At 40.6% G+C, this 21,721-nt stretch overlaps 1 protein-coding gene across 1 annotated transcript; it reads right to left on the reverse strand.

Moving 5' to 3' along the window:
* Positions 1 to 9,283: 9,283 nt before the first annotated feature.
* Positions 9,284 to 10,638, reverse strand: LOC103723393. Its single transcript, XM_008814297.2, has one exon. It carries the CDS (start codon positions 10,446 to 10,448, stop codon positions 9,294 to 9,296), a length of 1,155 nt encoding a protein of 384 aa, XP_008812519.1. The 5' UTR covers positions 10,449 to 10,638; the 3' UTR covers positions 9,284 to 9,293.
* Positions 10,639 to 21,721: the final 11,083 nt, after the last annotated feature.

Below are 21,721 nucleotides of genomic sequence, written 5' to 3' on the forward strand. Positions count from 1 at the left end.
AGCAAAGGAATATGACCGTTGCAGAATACGAAGCTAAATTTACCGAGCTAGCCAAATTTGTTCCAAAGTTAGTCGAGGATGAGCTAGATCGAGTGCATAAATTTGAGATGGGACTAAAGACTGAAATTAGAAAACAAGTGGTACCTTATGAATTGACTACCTATGCAGCTGTGGTAAATAAGGCTTTAATAATTGAAAGGGAAGTTAATGATGAACGGTTGGAAAGGGAAAGAAATCAAAAGAAGAGGAACAGATCGAATGAATTTCAGGGGCAGAGCAATGAAAACGCCGAAAGTTCAAACAAGAAATCAACGAGTGACAACACTAAGCAGGTGAATATCAATAAATGTTCTAGATGTGGTAAGGCTCATGCTGACAAGGATTACCATTGGAACACCGGTGCCTGTTTTAGATGTGGTAAGATAGGTCATAAAATTGCAGACTGCCCATAAAGAAACGAGAATAGATCTACTCAGGCAATGGAAGGAAGCCAGGGGCCAAAGACTCAAGGAAGAGTATTTGCACTTACACAGCAAGATGCACAGGCTTCTGATGTGTTGACGACAGGTATTATTCTAGTCCCAATATTTATTTTTATTTATTGTTTTGCCATGCCCACTGCTCTTTGTTAGACAACTCATTATGCTGCTAGAAAGGATTAAATAATTACATAATATTTTTTTGATTAATTGTCAAAAGAAGAATATGAACTTTTAAATTTCGAAAGTGTTCACACGGATGAAGACATAAAAATGAATGTACCAATAAGCAAGTAATTCTAAAAAAAAAAAAAATCTAGACTTGACACGAGTATGTTGAGGTTTAAATCAGTGAGTGCAGAGAAAATGTGGTGAATAAAATTATTTGAAATTGGTCAGACAAGACGACTTTGATTTGAAGAGTGTTATGACTTAGTTTGGAAGAAGTATAATCTACTCTTGAACTACATGTACGAAAATTTCGTGGACGAAATTTCTTTTAAGGGGTGGAGGATGTGAGATCCCGAAACTGGGCCCGGTCCATTGACCGGCCCAGCCCAAATTTTGGCCTCACGTGCGTCGCACGTGAGGGCATGTGAGAGGGGGGGGGGAGCCATCCCGAAGAAGCCGGCTCCCCCATTCTTTTTAGGGCTTCTCCTCTCGTTGAAGCCATTTTGAAGGGAAGCCGCTGCCGGCCGAGAGAGAGGGAGCCGAGAAGCCACAGCACGGACGATCCTTTTCCTCCTCCGTTTGCCACCGGAAAGAAGCCGCCGGATCTTCGCTGGGGCTGAGGTAAGATTTTTAGCTTCACCTCTTGGTTATACCATTTGAAAAGAAGAAGAAGAAGAAGAAGAAGAAGAAGAAGAAGAAGAGAGAAGGAGAAGGAGGGGGAGGCACCCGTGGCAATCGGCATGCCTTCGGCCACAGGCGCCGCCGGCCCTCAGTGACGGCCACTTTGAGGACCGAAGAGCACCCCCATCCCTTGTTCCTCTTCTCTGTTCAGTGAAAACAGAGAAGGAATAGTGGAAGGAGAAATAAAGAAGAAGAGAGGGAAGAAGGAGAAGGTGGTTTTTCCTCTCCTTCGGTGCCCATACCTCCTCCGCGGGAAGGAGAGAGCCGGCCGCCGTGGCTGCCGCCGGCCTCAACTTGGCTTCTTCCGAGCTCGCCGACCTCCCTTCGCGGGAGGAGAAAGAAGAAGAAAGAAAGGGGGGAGGAGAAGACGTCGGGAGAAGAGGAGGAGGAGAAAGAAAAAAGAAGAAAGAAAGGGGGGAAGGAAGAGAGGAGTCGGGAGAAGAAAAGAAGCTTCTGGAGAAGAAGAAAAGAAAAGAAAAGGGAAGGAAAGAAAAAGAAAAGAAAAGAGAAGAAAAGAAAAGCAAAAAAAAAGAAAAGAAAAAAATAAATAAATAAATAAAGGGAGAGGATGGTTTACGGGTATGAACCCGAATCCGAATCCAAACCCGAACCCGGAGGGGGCTAGACACTTCTGCAGGGTCGGCCCTGGGAGAATGTTAAAATTTAAGTTTTACATATATTGTGATGAATTTTAAAAAAAATATGATTTTTGGATATTAGGTTCTGCAAGGGATTTGTGAGATTAATTGGATTTGTTGTGGATCGCGTTCGATGTAAGTAATGAACTGCCTTCTCTAGACTCTTCATTTATATAATATTATTTTTACATCGAATAAATTGTTAATGAATTTATATGTGATTTATGAATTTTACAAGATGATGATTTGAATGCAAAATGGATATGTGAATTGGAATAACATTTTTCGGATATAATTACTGTTCTTGCATCGTATATGCATATTTAGATCGGATTATGATATATCTATTTGCTACAAAAGAATTTTGATGTGCATCAGATTTAGAACTCTCAGCTTGGCTATGTTCTGGACTCTGCCAATAGGGGGTTATGCATTGGCAATTCTGGCCCCACCACAGGGTATAAGTGTGGTATTCTGGCCCACACCGTAGGGTATAAGTGCGGTATTCTGGCCCACTCCGCAGGGTATAAGTGCGGTTCTGTTTCTGGCCTAGCCACAGGGTATAAGTGTAGTCGTAGCTAAAGGCTGATGAGATGAATGTGATTTGTTTCGAATCAGATTTATGATTATGTATATGGATATTTGAAAAATACGAATTTTAATGAATTTGTGCTTGAAAAGAAATTGATTATGTTATTATGTTGATTTATCGTAATTTGTATTTATATTTTATGTTATTATATGAATTGACTAGGTAAGGTGTTTATTACTTACTGGGCTGTCTAGCTCATTATACAATTTCTTGTTGTTTTACAGATTCCGAGAACTAACCTATCGGGGATTTAAAATGGGAGAGCGACTAGAAGAACTGAAGCACAAGTTATCCTAGAATAGGCTTTATTTAAATTGATGTTTTATATTTATTGTTCCGCTGCGTATTTAGAACTGTGAGACTATATAATTTGTGTCAGTCAATGGAATAAGATTGCATTTATTTCAGCTGAATTATTTTTTTTATATAACTGAGATGTTTGGTTAAGATGCCTTGCATGCTCGTGAGGAGAGTTTCCTATGGGTGTGCGGCGGTTGGCGCGGACCCCCGGCTCGCGATCTCGGGCCGGGGGCGTGACACCTTCAGTCCAAACTGGAACAGGTGTTCGACTCGTGCACAGTGCTCACCATCGGGGTGTTTGACAAGTACCAGCTGGGCAGTGTCAAGCGGCATACGAGAGATACGAGAATAGGGAAGGCCGGTTACTATATCACAGGTCATAGGTTCTCTACTTTTCCAGGACCCATAAAAAATGAAGTTAAATCTTCGTTGAAGCCCTATACAAGCTTGGCAGTGGATAGTTGATATTACCCTTATAGAGTGGATGAGCTTTATAAGCTACTGAATTCTGAAGCTTCTAGTGCATGTCGTGCTAAGTTGGTTGTTGGCAGTACTGGTTTCTAGTGTTACAAAGAACTAGAATTGTATGACAAATGTATTGATTTTAGTAGGCTCCCATGGCTCTCAGTAATCAGGAGTAACAAAGGCATTGAAATTGGAGCAGCCATAACAATTTATAGGGCTATGAAGTGTTGAAAGAAGACTGTGAAGGCATCTTCTTTTCATCACAAGGATTGGTTTATGCTAAAATTGCTGATCATATGAATAAGGTGCCTTCAGATTTGTTGGAAATACAAAAAGCTTGGGTGCAAATCTGATCATAGCAGAGAGGAGCCAATTGGCCTCAAACATTGCTACCATTATTCTTGCTGCTGGTCCAACTGTTTGTATCCATCTGGCTCAGAAAGATTAGTGCTTACACTGGAAGAGTTCTTTGAGAGGCCTCTGTGCGACTGCAGAACTCTACAATTGTACAAGCAATGCATCTTCTAGGAATAAGAAATCTGTTGATTCTCAAGCTACAAAAAAAACCTATTCGCTATTTGAAACATTTAGAGAAGCCCCTCGCCCTTTGGAAATACTGTGGCATATCTCAATTCTACTTTAAGAAAAAAAAAGCCCACGCCCGGATAATCACACTTGGCTTCATCCTAACCACCTTTGTCACCAACTGTTTGATGCGCATGTACATCAAGTGCTCGAGTCTGGACTACGCTCGTAAAGCATTCGACTGCATGTCCAAGAAGGACACCATCTCTTGGTATGCGATGATTTCAGGGTACTGCCAAAGCTGTGCGATGGGCATCGCAAAATCCCTCTTTGATGCGATGCCCGAGCGAGATGTTGTCTCATGGAATTTGTTGATCTCAGGTTATTTGTAGAACGGGAGTTCTTATGAATCCATCAAGTCTTCTTACATATGAGGCGAAGTGGGATTGATCTAGATTGCACCACCTTTGTATTATTTTTAAATGTTGTGTTGCATCGGAGGAATTAGAACTGGGGATCCGGATTTATCAAATTGTACTTGAATTGGTAACTCAGTTTCATAGAATGGCACTATTGGCACCCGTTCACCGTGAACCAACTCGATAGGGGCACTCCATACACTTCATAGTAGGGGGGTATGGTTAGGGTTAGGGTTAAGGTTTGGGGGTGGATTTTATTCGTGGAAGAACTTCTGCATTAGCCAAAAAGTAGGCATTTCTGCTGAACTACGTTTATGTCACCTGACAAATATGCATTGCCGACGTGCTCTAAGCCCAATTAGAAAGAGGGCAAGCTATATTACAATAATATGAAAAATGCAGGGTAGATATTACAATAATTAGACATGTAGAGAGGCATTTGCAAATTTATATAAAATAAAGAGGGTTATTTTTTAAATCCAATTTCTAATTCTTTTCCATTTAAAATTTTTAGGATTTTAGAAAAGATTAATTTTTTGGTATCTATTTTATTTGAGAATTATATTGAGTTCTTAAGGCACATGGTAAGATAATAATATTACTGTAGTATGCATGTAATATTGGAAATAATTTTTAAAGAATGCAAAATAGTGCCACTTCCATTAATGGTTTTGTGGGTCCTTAATTATGGGACCTCCACTGGACAGAGTGTTGGAAAAATCCAATTTTATTGTACTAGTGGCGACCTTGGTCCCGTTCCCTAGAAATGAATTAGATATTGGATTGTCATATAGTTTTTTTGTATTTTTAAAATTTTACAATTGCCTACAATCAAAAAGAAATAATTGATGAGTTCTCTTTGAATAAAATACCTACAGCCCAACTCCATGCAAGCCAAACCATTTTTTTCTTGGGTAAGACTTTGACTGAGTGAGGCCTTCATCTGAGAAAAATCAAGCAGAACAAAATCTATCTTCTGAATAATTATAACTTTTTTGAGTTTTTTTAAAAATTTGAGCGGAACGAGTTGAAATTTTTTTTTATTCATCCTGATTGGAACAGCTGCAAACATTTGAATATTTATAATGAGCTTATAGTTGAAAACTTGTAATAATTGAAGTGTTATGGAGGGACCTATAGGTAATTTTATATTCAACATTCTTTATATCAGGACCATAAACTAGGTGTTCTTCGAACGTAAGAGAATAAATAAATAGAAACAGTGATGGTAGCCTCACTAAGTATTGATATAGGCCTTGCAATTTGTCGTTTTCTTGAAACTCCTGCTCCAGAGGCTTGGTCACCATCACCACCATGCCTACGATCCCAGAGCTATCAAAGCTCGCAATGCCAATTATGCCTTTGATATCTTTGATCCCACTAACCATCTTCCGTACATTCCAACAGTTCCTAAGATGGCATTGCTGCCAATGCCTTCTCGAACCAATCCCACCTTGCCTACCACCATGCCTGTGATCCCACAAATGCCCCGAGCTACATTGCCTCAAATTCCTCGACCTTATTTCCCACCATTCCTTCCGTCCCTGTAAGCATTAGGTCCTCCATTGTCTTCTAAACCAGTTTCCATTCTGGCAATCCTTGATCTCAAATTGCCACCTCTGCCTTTTCTAAACCCACCTTCTACCACTAGCCCATTGTCCTTATACTGTAGATGGGTTTAAAGTAATTAGCATCGAGAGAAGTTGGAGGAGCATTTGTTTGGTGTTAGGACAAGGTACTATCTACTTTGGCTTGTACAATCCTATTTGTGCTATCCATGTACATATAATTAAACGATTGGATTTGATCCGGTGTTCATCAATGGTCACACCACTCTGTATAGCAACCCAAAATTTTGGATTTGAGTTTTAAGTAGTGCATACCAAAAAATTCGAGCTAGGATAATCTTACATGGATGGACTCCTTTCTCTCAAAAATATTTCTTCTAGATGGGCAAGAGCTAACTATAAAATGCCAGTCAAGCAAAGAGCCAGGAATTAAGTCCAAGACCCTAGTTGGGTTGGGATAAAATCATATAGAATTAATAGCTAGTTACTTCAATCCCAAGATCCGAAGTCCAATTGACGTCAAACCCACCATAACCAAGGTTGGAAGTATTTGAAAGAAGGCTACTTATTGCTCAACTTACTGCATTATTGTTTTTCCTAGACATGCTCAGGTACATGCATGTGGACAACACCAACATGCAACTTTTTTTTTTAAATGTAAAGAATAAATATCGCTCCACAATCCATATAAAGCATATAATAGCATTACAACAATTATAATCTATATATACAACAATTTACATGCATGAACTCATCTACGAAACTCGTTCATATGTGAGCTATAATAGATCCAAAATTCCATTTGGCTTTGCTTTGCATATTCGAACCATCTTCATAAGAGACTTTGATTTCAAGACAGATCGCCCCAACAAACACCAGTTAATGGATCGAGTCATGAAGTGACCAAACTAATACCTAAATCATAGGTCGACTCAATGCTAACCTAAAACAAGTTAGGTTGGCCAAATCCTAGCCTAAGTTGACTAATGAGCACTATTCGAGCTTGGTAATACTATTGGGAGTACACCTTCTTTCCAGAAGGTTCTCTGGATAGAATTCGGCTTTAGACATGAGTTTCTATAAATCAAGTCTCTCCAAAATCTTCACATTTTAAAATTGCAAGTTATGACCCGACTGGTTGCTAACCATCTGGGGACTACTTTTAGATATTTGAATAAACAAAAGTATTATAAGACAAATGAGGCGACCGATGCTAATCAGCCAAAATTGCAACCAACTGTTCAACTTGTTTAGCTATCTGGGTTCTCTTGCTGATTTACAAATGATCTCATGACCGTAGCTACCTAACTCATTACAACTTCCAAAAGATCCTGCTTGCTTTTGTCCAAGTGATACTTGAACTATGTGACAGTATCATAGAGCTATCCCACCATCCATTGAAGCAACCCTACATAAGGAGGTTGTCCTTCAAGTCCAAGATCATTTTGTGAGGGTGTTCCCAGTTGAGATCCATTAGTAACAGCTCGAGGTGGCCACAATGGTGGAGTATTCTTCAGCAGTCTGTTGTTCCTCAAGGGCAGCAGCTTTTCCCTCAACATGGCTCTGATGGAACGCACCCGTATTCCGACAATTTAGTTTTGGTGGAATGGGACCAACCCGATTCCTTCTTGGAATGGACAAGATGCCACCCTGCCGTGTCTCAATGCGTACAACAAGAATGCTCTGGGTATGGTGATTTGAAACCAAGGCCTCCATCTCTGCTTCTCTCTTCTTTCTTCTCGGAGCAGGTCCGACGACGACGGCGGTATGTGACCGTTGCAGTTGATCCCAATTCGGAGGATGCGGACTACTCTCCTATTTCTAGTCGGAGTGAAAGAGTTTATAAGTAAATACATATCCATGACAAAGAAAACAAGTAGTTTTGCTTTGCAAGAGAGATATGGCATGGGAGAAGAGAATTCAAGAAATTCTTGGAGACATGCAAAGAGAGTTCAACATTGCCCTATCCCGGGAAGATTTCAATGGTGAGAAATCTCTTCCTCTCTCTCCATCTTTTAGTTTCCTCTAATATCTTAATTATTGAATAATTTTTTAAATATCATCATTTCACTTAGATTAAAAATTGTCCAAATAAAGCAGAAAAACAAAATATTTATGCCCTGGTCCTTTTCTATATATATATATATATATATATATATTCAATCATACATTTTTAGTGCACTATGCATGCAAAACCACTTGCGCCAATACATGCTAATTGTGTGGGTGATGCCGGTGGAATGGAAAAACATATTTTCTTACTTCAAAGTTTTAGAAATGAATGAAAAGTAAACAGTCGGTATCCCCTTAATATCATCTTCATTCTAGAATTAGGTACATGATGAAGTTTGGGGCGTTACACAGCTATATCCCAAAAAAATAATAATAACAATATGTTGCTATAACTCTTCAAGGAAGAGATGGGGATGGAACATCACAAATTTGACAGTCTATTTGGCACATTATGGGAATAAATAAAAATCATTAGTTTGTTTGGGAAATCACATCATGTGCGTTGTATGTGTTAATACTTCAGCTCGGTTATATAGTCCGCCAGCCATTCTGCCTTGACTTGCACCGGGTCATGATATAACAGTACAAAAGTTTGTCAAAGTAAGAGGAATCAGTCACCTTGTTATTACTATTTTTTTTTATATTTAGATAAGCGGTTGTGCCAGAATATAAATACAAGAAAGTCAGAAAACAACATTTCTCTAATGTCCCATAGCATTTGTGTCTTAGTAGTCCATAGTACTACCATATTACTTTTTCCTTGTGATGATACGGCAAACCAATATATGGTGTTGAAAGGTCGTCACAAGAAGTGCAGCAACTGTTTGACGTTCAGCATGAACGATAAAATTCTGCTGCCATTAGTTCTCTATAAATTTTTGTCGTCTCCTTTTTGACTCCATATCAGATAATATCGTTAGAGCCTCTTTTCTATGCTTTCCGAGACGCATCTAGATCTCCTCAAAGTGGATGGAATGGAGACCTGGGTATCCGAGGTGAAGTCCTCCTCCTAGCCAATCTGCCGCTTGATTCCTCTTCCGATAGACGTGTAATCTTGAGAGCAAGGATAGGCCGCTTCCGATAAAGAATTGGAATTCGTGTGGTATGTGATCACGCGAGACATAGCAAGCTGTATTAATCCTCTAGAACTGGTCAATTATGATAGCTTTGTGTAATATGTGGACGACCGTGATTGAAAAATTGAACCTTTCCCGTACAATCTGAGAAGAACACTCAAACACAATATGCATGAACATAATGACATAAATTGATTAAAAAAAAAATCCCTCAAACACTCCTAACCATCGTGATGAAGATGATAAAAACTAAATTTAAAGTTCAATAACTAAAAAATGTCTCCTATATCTATTGTAAGGGCATCGCAAAAAATGTTTCCGACCCTTCCCATCTCCATTACACTTTATTCCCCATTACACATAGGGTCAACGAACCAAATCTCCGGCAGTCGGCGAATCTGAAGGCTTGGCACCACTACCTGGAACCACAGGAGTAGTTTGGTTCGGCAGGTCGGCAGCCGGTGTGCGCCGCTGATCACCATAAACAGTGATTTGCTTGATCTCCAGCTTGATGGAAGCCCATGAACCACACAGCTTGCACCTCCGAAGGATCCGCGGGCCGATCGGTATCTCACCGTCATACGGAGTGCAGCACTTTCGGCACATTACCATGCCGATTTGCGAACTCGGCGGCGAGGCAGCACCAGTTTGATCACCTTTGTTGGAGGAGGCACCATCCATTTTGATGGAAGAAGGAACGCCACATTGCTTGCAAGTGATGCGGCAGAGGCCATCAATTACTGCGTAGCTATTCCGAGTCGCGCAGAAGGGGCACAGCAGAAAGTTCGGTATGCTCGACTGCGACGAAGAGGGCTGAGTGAAGGAGGTGGCTTGTGCTGTGCCTGGCCGAGGAGGAAGAGAAGGATGACGAAGAGAGGGAGGAGAAGTCCATTCATGTCGAGGCGGCAAACCGTGTCTACAAGCGGTGAACTTGTTTTCCGGTGTAATCACGGCGCAACCGTAGCAGCTCTGGCACTTGCAAAGCACAGGGCTCTCGACTGCAATGTTGCAACCAAACTCTGCTTGGCAATGCGGACATACCAAATTGCCATCAGAATTCCTGGTGGCTGGTTTCGGTTTGGCATCGCCAGACCGAGCGGGAGGCGGTGGTGGATGTCGACGAGATGTTGTGATTTGGGGTTCCGGACTGGTGGTGGAAGAATTTATGCATCTCCAAGCTTGCTCGACTAGCTTGAAAGCACCTTCGGCGGCGGCATACTTGTTCTTGCCGGGGTGGGTGAGGAGGCGGAAGATCTTGTAATTCCTCTTGATCACCTCCGGGTGGGACGACGGTCGGACGAAGAGGACATAGTACCAGTCGGTCTCCCCGGACGGTAGCTTTTTTTCCCTGGCAGCGGCATGGACGTGGTAGGCGACTAGCACGTTAAGGACACCGGGAAGGGAGGGCAAGAGGCCTCGAGCCTTCTCTGCCCGCGTCAGTGCGCCTTGTAAATCGTTGGCTTTAAACAACTCTTCGGCTTGCTCCAAGGTCTTCATGGCTTCCTTCTTCTGGTGCTCCATAGGGTTGGCCTTCCTTTGTCGCCGACTCCCTCAACGATAACCAAAGGACAGAGGAGGACGCGCATATGAAGGCGCTTCGGTTCTGTTGTTTCCGATTTCAGTCGGTTTCGACGTCAATACTGGCTCCTAGTCGAATTAGGACTCAGCGGACAGAGACGAGACAGAGTTCCTAGTCGAATTATGAGTTATGACTCAGTGGACAGAGACGAGATAGAGTTACCATCCTCACTGGGGACGGAACCCGGGATGGTCTAATCGCTAACCTAAAATAATTAGGGTTACGTTACTTGAAGGGAGAGATCTGTTTGTTCTTTGCTCAGTCTCTATTCCTAACTCATTTTATATAAGATCGCTCATGATGTTTCAAATGTTGCAGGCTAATGGTGATGAAGTTGAGATCAGTGAGATCTACCTGCATGCAGAATTAAAATTTTTGAAATGTGCATACTTGCTTGAGTGCCTCACAATTCCAATAACAGGACCAAGGAATGCTCCAGTTGCATTTCATAGCTACATTGATGCAGCAAATCTTTTCAAGTAAGTTATACAAACACTTCTTTGAAGTATAATATACTAATTTTTAGTTTACTAAACATATCTTGTATAATGCTTGGCTTAGTATTGTTATGACATTTATTCTGCCGAAATGCTTATTTCAAACCTGGAGAACTGGAGGAACGATGTTTGTTGGACAATTGCAGTGTTAAAGTGATGTACATAAGGATTCTAAACCACTTGCCGTTACGGCCTTTGTTGATGTATTGGAAGATCGCAACTTACATTTGCAAGTCAATAAGCAATTAAAAGACCTTGATATTTTTCTGAAAGAATATATTAAATGCGTGGAGAAATCAAACAATTTTACTCTGTATTATATCTTTGTTGCTTAATGTACATCAATAACACACAAGCTTATGTTTTCTTTGTCTGTAGTGCCGATCTTGTCTCTTTATGGTTTTGGAAGTTCCGACCAAAACTAGCCCACTAACTACCCTGTTTAGAAAGTTCCACCATACAATTTTTCCGTGTTTTGAAGACTTGCATTCTCACAATCTTAATAATTTTTGACTAAGGGCAATTTATTAACTTGAATCATGCTTTAAATGCAGGTACTGTGCAAAAACAAATGAGAAGAATGGAAAAACTGAGGTTGCTGCTCTTGCACACAAGTGCATGGACGTGGCATACTTAAGAGGCACCTTCACATTGCAGCATGTTTGTTCAAGTAACCAAATTAATCACTTTAACAAAATCAGTTTATGAATTTTTTTGGTTTTTCTTATTAGCACCTAATTAATGCATTATTACGATAAGACATCTTCTGTTGGACTAATACTTTGATTGGGTCACTCCAATCTAGGTACCTTATATAAGGGAGATACCAGGATGTCATGGAATTTCGAACCAAAGAATGATAATGCATCTCATCTAAAGCAGATCCTCGGCATTGTAAGTAATATTTTCTTCTTCTAATTTTTGCTAGATCTTTTGGAAAGGAAGCAGCAACTGCTTGTTCCACTAGAAGTATTGTTGATTTTTTTTTTTTTTTTTTTAATGTGGGGAGTGAAGGTAGAAAAGAGCTTGCTGTTAACTAATACAGATATTCAGATGATATAAAACAGGGGAAGCTAAATACCTAGAAGACAAGGTAATCCAACAAAAGAAGAAACCAAACATCCTGGTGTCTAGATATAAACCATGCAAAACCCTGAAAAACCCTGTTGGCCTTGATCTGCAAACAGAATTTGCTTGCACACCCGCTATGGGCATGCATGTGTTTTGTGAGCCAGCACAAAATAGATTGCATTCCTGTTGCGGAGCAGGTATTGAATAAATGATTACTCTTTTTGCAAGTGATTAAGTGTTGGTGGTAAGAATTATATTTGTTTATTTAGCCTGATAATTAAGAGATTTATGAAGTGACTTTGTATGATTGAATGGTCAAAACAAATCAATTATTTCACATGACCATCAGAAAGATAAATTCAACCACTTCGCAGTTGTTTAGGAAATTGTAGAAGTTTGAAATTCTCAGTGGGTACATTAGGTACATGTTCTTTCCCAGAAACTTTAACTAGGAATCTACCACTTGATATTAAATAAAGTAATCACATCATAGGCGGAAGGCCTTGCATGTTGACCTGCTAATGCAGGATATCTCATGCAATTCTCGGATGTGGAATAAGCATGTTATAGTTCAGTGAAGACAGTCATGACTTTAGTATCCATGATAACAAAATCAAAACCCTAATTTAACCCAACTGTAGAATTTAAGTGTTCAATTTATCCAAGAATTTTCAACATTATAAATAAATCCTTTGCAACACAATGTTTTCACATTGATAAAGTTGATATACCAAAATATTTGGTAATATTAATGCAGAAAACTATCAACTTTTTCTTTCATAAAAATATGCATGCACGATTAAGCAAGACTGTTGTACAGGTTATGCAGTAATGACATACCAATTTGAGGTTTCACTGAGAGAATAATTATGTCTCTATCATCGACTACCTGCTTATAAGAAACAGTGTATTCATTAGAGTATTTTATATAATTGCAACAATGAGAAAATCATTATACTACATTTCAACTGAAACTAATAAACATGATATGTTCTAATACGTATAATGTAAAATGAGAAAAGGAAATCCTACTTGGAAAAAAAATTTGTTTTGTTTTCCTTCTGAATGTGTCAAAACATTAAGCCATGAAGCAACCAGGGAATTACTAACAGAATAAAAGAAACAAGGGTTCCAAAGTAAAAATTGAAAATTTTAAATCAATTAACATAATGACCCTTATGATAATCAGAAGTACTTTGCTATTATGCAATCAACAATGTCTGAAACTAAAAATTACCCGCAAAAATAAAATCACAAAATTGTGTTCAGTTTTGTTCTAAGGGACTCTTAATTGATATGGAAGATCTCAAAACATATTAAACTAGTGCTATCAGCTGCAACAAATAATTTTACTTGGTCATTTTACAGACCATATGAAAGTTTGCAGCTTCTCAAAATGCTGCCATGCAAGAAAGAAAAGATATTGGCTTGAAGTATCGAGAATTGGTTGATGAAGGGCACTTCATTTTGTTTGCTTTCTATACTTTATGAAGCATATGGTTCATTGAAAAGTCTCAAAATTTGATATTTGACAAAAGTTAGGATAAAAGTTTTAATGTTCAGTTTTATTTCAAAAAATTTCCTGAAAATATAGAAAGTAAATATAATAGAGTTAAATAATGATAAAAGAACTTAAAAAAAAACTTGACAACAGAAATGCATGTTAACTATTACTAATATAATCCGCATTCATGACAGGAAGTATGGCAGAAGAAACTATGAGAATAATTGCAACGCAAAGTAGATGAATCAGACGGAAAGTAAGGGTAGGATATGGAGGAGTAAAGGTTCCAGGATGACTGTGCTCATACCAAATACTAACTTCTTCAAAGAAATGAAAGTATAAAAACTACATGTTGGATTAAAAAAATTAGCTAACTCCACCTCATTAGCTCACAATAGTGCCCAAAGTCCAATTTTTAGATTCAGACACTGAACCAAGATATGTATTATACTCAATTAAATGCACATACAAATCGCTTTTTGTAATTCTAGATGCAGAAAGGACCTACAATTCATCGGACTTTCATCCTAAGTCACCTAATCATCCAAGAGTGAAGCAAATGAAAGGCATGAATCATCAAAGAAAGACATGAATCATGCAAAATAGAGACAATTAGCGGAATAAAGAGTTAATTTTTACCACTAGCCTCAAATTCCTCCGACCTCATTTCCCACCATTCCTTCCATCCCTGTAAGCATTAGTTCCTCCATTGTCTTCTAAACCAGTTTCCATTCTGGCAATCCTTGATCTCAAATTGCCACCTCTGCCTTTTCTAAACCCACCTTCTACCACTAGCCCATTGTCCTTGTACTGTAGATGGGTTTAAAATAATTAGCATTGAGAGAAGTTGGGGGAGCATTTGTTTGGCGTTAGGCCAAGGTACTATTTACTTTGGCTTGTACAATCCTATTTGTGCTATCCATGTACATATAATTAGCCGTTTGGATTTGATCCGGTGTTCAACAAGGGTCACACCACTCTGTATAGCAACCCGAAATTTTGAATTTGACTTTGAAGTAGTACATCCAGAGAAATTCGAGCTAGGATAATTTTACATAGATGGACCCCTTTTCTCTCAAAAAAAATTCTGCTAGATAGGCAAGAGCTAACTATAAAATGTCAGTCAAGCAAAGAACATGGAATTAAGCCCAAGACCCTAGGTGGGTTTGGATAAACTCATATAGAATTTGTTGGCGTGAGTTGTCTAATGAGATAAGTATAGAAATCTGTTTATGTAAATCCCATACTTCAAGGGATGTCCTTATTTTTTGCCGCAAGATATGCATAGGCTAGAATAGGTTCCTTTGCTCTGTATCTATATATGATTGTATTTAGCACACAATGAAGAAGAAGAAAAATACTACCTTTTGACACGGTATCAGAGCACGTCCCTAGAACCTCTGCTCAAACCACTGTGTGACCAGAAAAAAAAAAAAAACAGACCCGATAGACTCCATGGCGGAATCTAGAGACCTAACATAATCTCTCATTCCCCAAACCAATTCCCACACCGATTCCATCCTTAACAATCTGACTACAAGAATGACGGAGGTCTTGACTAGAGCCCAGACCTCCCCTCAGCCTCCAGAAACCGATCCTTTATTCAGGAGATGGCGCACCGAAAACGCCATTGTCAAGGGATGGTTGATCAATTCGATGGACCCTTCCTTGATTGCCAATTTTATCCGATTCCCAACTGCAAAACAGGTTTGGGTTTCTGCTGCTACAACCTATTTTGATGGGACAGACACGTCTCAAGTCTATGATCTCCGACGTCGTGTTACTCGTATGAAGCAGGCGGGTGGATCCATTGAAAAATACTACAACAAACCTTCAAGGGTTGTGGCGAGAAATCGATTTTCGTCGTCCTAACCCGATGGAGTGTGCTATTGACATACAGAAATACAACTCCATTCTACAGGAAGATCGAGTTTATACTTTCCTTGATGGACTAGATGACAGATTGGATAAAACTCGGAGTGATGTGCTCCAAATTAAACCATTCCCTACGGTGGAACAGGCCTATGCATTTGTCCGTAGGGAAGAGGTCAGGCAGACTGTGATGATCTCGGGTGCAGATACTACTGCAGGAGCAGTTATGGCTTCCAAAGGGATCAAGGGAAGCCATCACCAGATGCCACCGAAACCAGGAGCTCTTTCCCTGAGCAGCGGGAAATCCAACTCCTCATCCAAAACAAAACTACCATCTGACTGCATGAAGTGTACCCATTGCGGCAACTCCAAACACACCCGTGACACCTGCTTCAAACTACATGGATATCCAGATTGGTGGAATGACCTTCAAGCATGAGAAAAACGGGAAACCATTGCTAATGATGACCACACTGGGAGAGCTGCTGTGGTTACCTGCGATTCTTCGTTATCCCTCATCCCTCAAGCCGAATCTTCACATGATCCAGGTACTTTGAGTAAGGCATTTCATATCTCTACTCACAATGATGATGAGGATTGGATTCTCGACTCTGGGGCTACAGACCATATGACATTTGATTCAAAGGATTTCTCTAATACAACTCAGCCGAGACGGAATTGTGTTGCAAATGCCAATGGGGTCACTTATCCAGTTACAGGGGCTGGAACAGTGACTTTATCTCCTTCCCTTTCATTATCTAATACATTACTTGTACCCTCTCTTTCAAATAGACTGATGTCTGTAAGTCAAGTTACTTCAGATCTTAATTGTGTGGTATTGATGTATTCTACTTTTTGCCTTCTTCAGGATATTCTCACCAAGGAGATAATTGGGCGTGGTACTAAGAGGGGGGGTTATACTACGTGGATGACTTCAGTTCGGGACGGACAAATCACATGCACCACATGGTTGGTAACAAGGAGAGACAGATTTGGTTATGGCATCATCGACTTGGGCATCCATCATTTGGGTATTTGAAGCACTTACTACCTGGGTTATTTTCCAAAGTAACACACGTAGATTTTAAATGTGATACTTGTATCTTAGCCAAAAGTCATAGGGCTTCTTATCCCATGAGCATGAATAAAAGTATGATTCCTTTTGATTTAATACATTCCGATGTTTGGGGACCTTCCCCAGTAACGACATCTTCTGGTCATCATTGGTTTGTAATTTTGTTGATGATTGCACACGAATGACATGGCTTTACCTCCTAAAACATAAAGATGAAGTATTTGCTATTTTTCAATCATTTCATACCATGGTTCAGACACAATTTTCTGCAAAAATTAGGATCCTTCGTTCTGACAATGGAAGGGAATATGTTTTTAAACCATTCCAGACATACTTCAACATCCATGGTATTCTCCATGAAACCTCATGTTCACAAACCCCACAACAGAATGGTACTGCTGAAAGGAAGAATAGGCATATCTTAGAAACTGCCCGTGCTCTATTGATCAACGCACATGTGCCGAATAGATACTGGAATGATGCTGTTGCCACAGCCGTGTATCTACTGAACCGTATGCCCACCAAAGCCTTAAATTTCAGACTCCATTAAAGGTGCTTTCTGATCATGTCTCCTTACCTACTGTTTTGATGATTCCTCCCCGAATTTTTGGTTGTGTTGCTTTTGTTCACCTCCATAAAAATCAACGAACTAAGTTGGACCCATGTGCTGTCCGGTGTTTATTCTTGGGGTATGGAGTACACAAAAAGGGATATAGATGCTACGATCCCATTGCTAAAAGAACCTACATTACCATGGATGTCACCTTCCTAGAATCTGAATTTTTTTTCCCTTCACCGGTATCCAATTCCCCTCTTCAGGGGGAGATCTATAGTGAAGAACGGAATTGGTCTGATGCTGAAGTGTTAGACGTTGGTGAAAATCCAGCACATTCGAATGATGACAACGACATGGTTGAACATGTACCTAGATTTGAACCTGAACCAGTGCCTGAATCATTGGAAGATGCAGAATCTGATGATATGGTTGAACATGTACCTAGATCTGAACCTGAACCAGTGCCTGAATCATTGGAAGATGCAGAATCTGATGAATCCCCTCACTCTTTTGTACCCGACGATCCTCCTGCTGAGAATATTCCTGAGGTAAGCTCTCCTACCACACCTTTACAAACTAATGCTATAGATACATCTGCGGGTTATGTTCTACCTGTCAGACACAATCGAGGCAAGCCTCCAACTCGATACTCCCCAAACATAGAAGAACGGCGATCCAAGTATCCAATAGCCAATTATGTGTCTACTCAAAAATTATCAGAACCTCTCAAGGTTTTTTCACATACACTCTCCTCATGTCAGATTCCGAGTAGTGTTGAAGAAGCTTTATCGGATCGGAAATGGGCTGAAGCTATAAAAGAATAATTGGAGGCATTGCAGAAAAATAACACATGGTTTTTGAGTGTGTTGCCTGAAGGGAGGAAGACAGTGGGGTGCAAGTGGATTTTCTCCATTAAATATAAAGCAGATGGGTCGATTGATCGATACAAGGCGAGGTTGGTAGCAAAGGGTTATACACAGAAATATGGTATAGATTATCAGGAAACTTTCTCACCTGTAGCCAAACTAAAAACTGTTAGAGTTTTGTTATCTCTTGCAGCAAACTTAGATTGGCCATTGCACCAACTTGACATAAAAATTGCCTTCCTCCATGGTGATCTTAAAGAGGAGATTTACATGGATATTCCACCAGGCTATACTGCTACATCAGAGGCAAAGATCGCATGTAGGTTACAACGAGCATTGTATGGACTAAAGCAATCACCTCGAGCATGGTTTGGCAGGTTGAGTTCGGCAATGAGGAAATATGGGTTTCAACAAAGCAACTCTGATCACACCCTCTTCCTAAAACATCGATTGGGAAAAATAACAGCCCTCATAGTCTATGTAGACGACATGATAATTACAGGAGATGATGTAGAAGAAATATCCAGGCTTCAAGAGCAATTGTCAACTGAATTTGAGATGAAGAACTTAGGAGGGCTTAAATATTTTTTGGGCATTGAAGTGGCAAGGTCAAGACAAGGCATATTTCTTTCCCAAAGGAAATATATACTAGACTTGCTGGCAGAGGTAGGATTACTAGAGTGTAAGCCTGCTGATATTCCAATTGTCCAAAATCATAAACTTGGAGAATATGTAGATCAAGTACCAGCGGACAAACAGAGGTATCAACGGCTAGGGGGTAAACTCATCTATTTATCTCATACTCGGCCAGATATTGCTTATGCTATGAGTGTAGTGAGTCAGTTCATGCACTGCCCGAGTGAAGACCATATGGATGCCGTAATGCGAATCCTTCGTTATTTGAAGTCCTCTCCTAGCAAAGGGCTTATGTTCTCAAAGAATGGTCATTTGAAGGTTGCTGGCTACACAGATGCGGACTGGGCAGGGAACATCACGGACAGGAAATCTACTGCTGGGTACTTTACTTTTGTGGGAGGCAACCTGGTTACATGGAGGAGCAAGAAACAGAAGGTAGTTGCCTTGTCTAGTGCTGAAGCTGAATTTCAGGGAATGGTCAAGGGAATATGTGAGCTCCTTTGGCTGAAAAAGCTGCTAGCTGAGATCGGTGTTGCTCCTAGTTCCGAAATGAACTTGTTCTGTGATAACAAGGCGGCTATTGCTATCTCCCACAATCCGGTTCAACATGATCGCACTAAGTACGTTGAGGTGGATCGGAATTTCATCAAACAGAACCTAGAAGAAAAGATTATTCAGCTTCCATTTGTTAAATCAGAAGACCAGTTGGCTGATGTACTCACAAAAGCAGTGTCTGCTAGGAACTTCTACAACTCACTTGACAAGTTGGGCATAAGAGATATCTATGCACCAACTTGAGGGGGAGTGTTGGCGTGAGCTGTCTAATGAGATAAGTATAGAAATCTGTTTATGTAAATCCCATACTTCAAGGGATGTCCTTATTTTTTGCCGCAAGATATGCATAGGCTAGAATAGGTTCCTTTGCTCTGTATCTATATATGATTGTATTCAGCACACAATGAAGAAGAAGAAAAATACTACCTTTTGACAGAATTAATAGCTAGTTACTTCAATCCCAAGATCCAAGTCCAATTAACGTCAAACCCACTGCAACAAAGGTTGGAAGTATTTGAAAGAAGGCTACCTATTGCTGATCTTACTGCACTACTGATTTTCCCAGACATGCTCATGTACATCCAAATAGACACAAAAACATCAACATGCAACTCTCTCTTTTATGTAAAGAATGAATATCTCTTCACAATCCATATAAAGCATATAAGACCATTACAACAATTATAATCTATGTATACAACACTTTACATGCATGAACTCATCTACGAAGCTGGTTCTTAAGTGAACTATAACGGATCCAAAAATCCATTTGGATTTTCTTTGCTGATTCGAACCATCTTCGTAAAGGACTTTGATTTCAAGACAAATCGCCCCAACAAACACTAGTTAATGGGTCAAGTCATGAACTGACTCAACCAATACATGAATCATAGGTCGACGCAATGCTAACCTAAAACAAGTTAGGTTAATTCCAGTGGAACGGGACCAACCCGGTTCCTTCTTGGATTGGACAAGATGCCACCCTGTTGGGCCTCAATGCATGCAACAGGGATGCTGTGGGTATGGTGATTTGAAACCACGGCCTCCATCTCTGCTTCTCTCCTCTCTCTTCTCTCTTCTTTCTTCTCGAAGCGGGTCCGACGACGAGGGCAGTATCCCACCGTTGCAGTGAATCCTAATCCGGAGGACATCAGCGGTTTCGCCTCCACCCGTCCCTGCTTCCCGCGCTCCTCAGCTCCCTGCTACTCCATCAATGCCCTCCCTCGTCGGTGAGGGCGAGTTTTAGAGTGGAGAAGCCGGTGACCTTGCTGCCTAACACGTGGTGATGCAGACCGCTCTCTCCTATTCCTATTCGGAGTGTGAGAGTTTATAAGTAAATACGTATCCATGACAAAGAAAACAAGTACTCCTTCCAGTTCTGCTTTTCAAGAGAGATATGGCGTGGGAGAAGAGAATCGAAGGAGTTCTTAGAGACATGCGAAGAGAGTTCAACGTTGCCCTGTCCCATGAAGATTTCAACGGTGAGAAATCTCTTCCTTTCTCTCCCCATCTTTTACCATTTTCTCACTGCTCAATCAATATGTCCCCTTGCATTGACTGATCAAGAACTCTTTATTCCTCCTTATCTTGTACGATCTTGACATCATCTATTATAATTTTCTCCTCGTTCCTTCTTTTCGCAGGACTCATGTTTGGTGAATATGGCACATTTTTATCTGTTTATGTGCGGGACCCTTCTGCAAGCACTCGCTGGCTTGCCCCGCCTCAAACCTTCCTCGCAAGGATGTAGTTGTGCTTCTTTCAGTATTTTTCCCACTACATTTATTTTATTTATGGGAAAGTATTTTATGTTTCTGAAACCTAATTACTACTACGTCTACATGCAAGTCCTATCTGACTCTAGTTCTGGCATGTGAAGCAGGGCTACGGAGATTACAATACCAGACATGACCCTCATATCCTGAAACCAGGGCCGGCCCGAGCCTTAGGCGACCGAGGCGGTCGCCTAAGGCCCCGAGCCAATGGAAGGCCCCCGGGAGGTGGAGAGAGAGAGGGAGAGGGAGAGAGAGAGAGAGGGAGAGAGAGGGAGAGAGAGAGAGGGAGAGAGAGAGCGAGAGGGAGGGTCGGTCTGACCGTGACCAAAAGGAAGCAAAGGCCCCATATCGAGTCTTCCCCCTTGATGGAAGGGAGGTGGAGAGTTTCTTGGCCTGCAGAGGGGAAATTTAGGAAGTTGGGGACGGTAGTTTTGTTTTGGATGGAGAGAGAGAGAGAGAGAGAGGAGGGATTTGGTTGGCTTGATACACGCCTGAAGCCACTCTTATCTTTCATCCCTTCTCTTGTTTGGTTTTGGTCTTGGTTTTCCTTCCCTCACATTAATTTTCTCCTCTCGGTTTCTTCTCCCCTCTTGGGTGGTAGAGAGAGAAGGAGGGAGGGGGTTGAATGGCTGCTGTGCTGTGATGTTGCGGTTGCTGCTTGGGTACTCACTTGAAGGGGAGATGGAGGGATGGGACTTTTATTAATTAGATGGAGTCAATTTCCCATAATGCCCCTACTTTCTCTTATAGAGAAGCGACAAATACTTTTCTTTACCTTGACCATGAAGTGCCATGGGATGACCTTTTC

Source organism: Phoenix dactylifera, unplaced genomic scaffold (assembly GCF_009389715.1).
Source record: "Phoenix dactylifera cultivar Barhee BC4 unplaced genomic scaffold, palm_55x_up_171113_PBpolish2nd_filt_p 000164F, whole genome shotgun sequence".
In the NCBI taxonomy this organism is placed as follows: domain Eukaryota; kingdom Viridiplantae; phylum Streptophyta; class Magnoliopsida; order Arecales; family Arecaceae; genus Phoenix; species Phoenix dactylifera.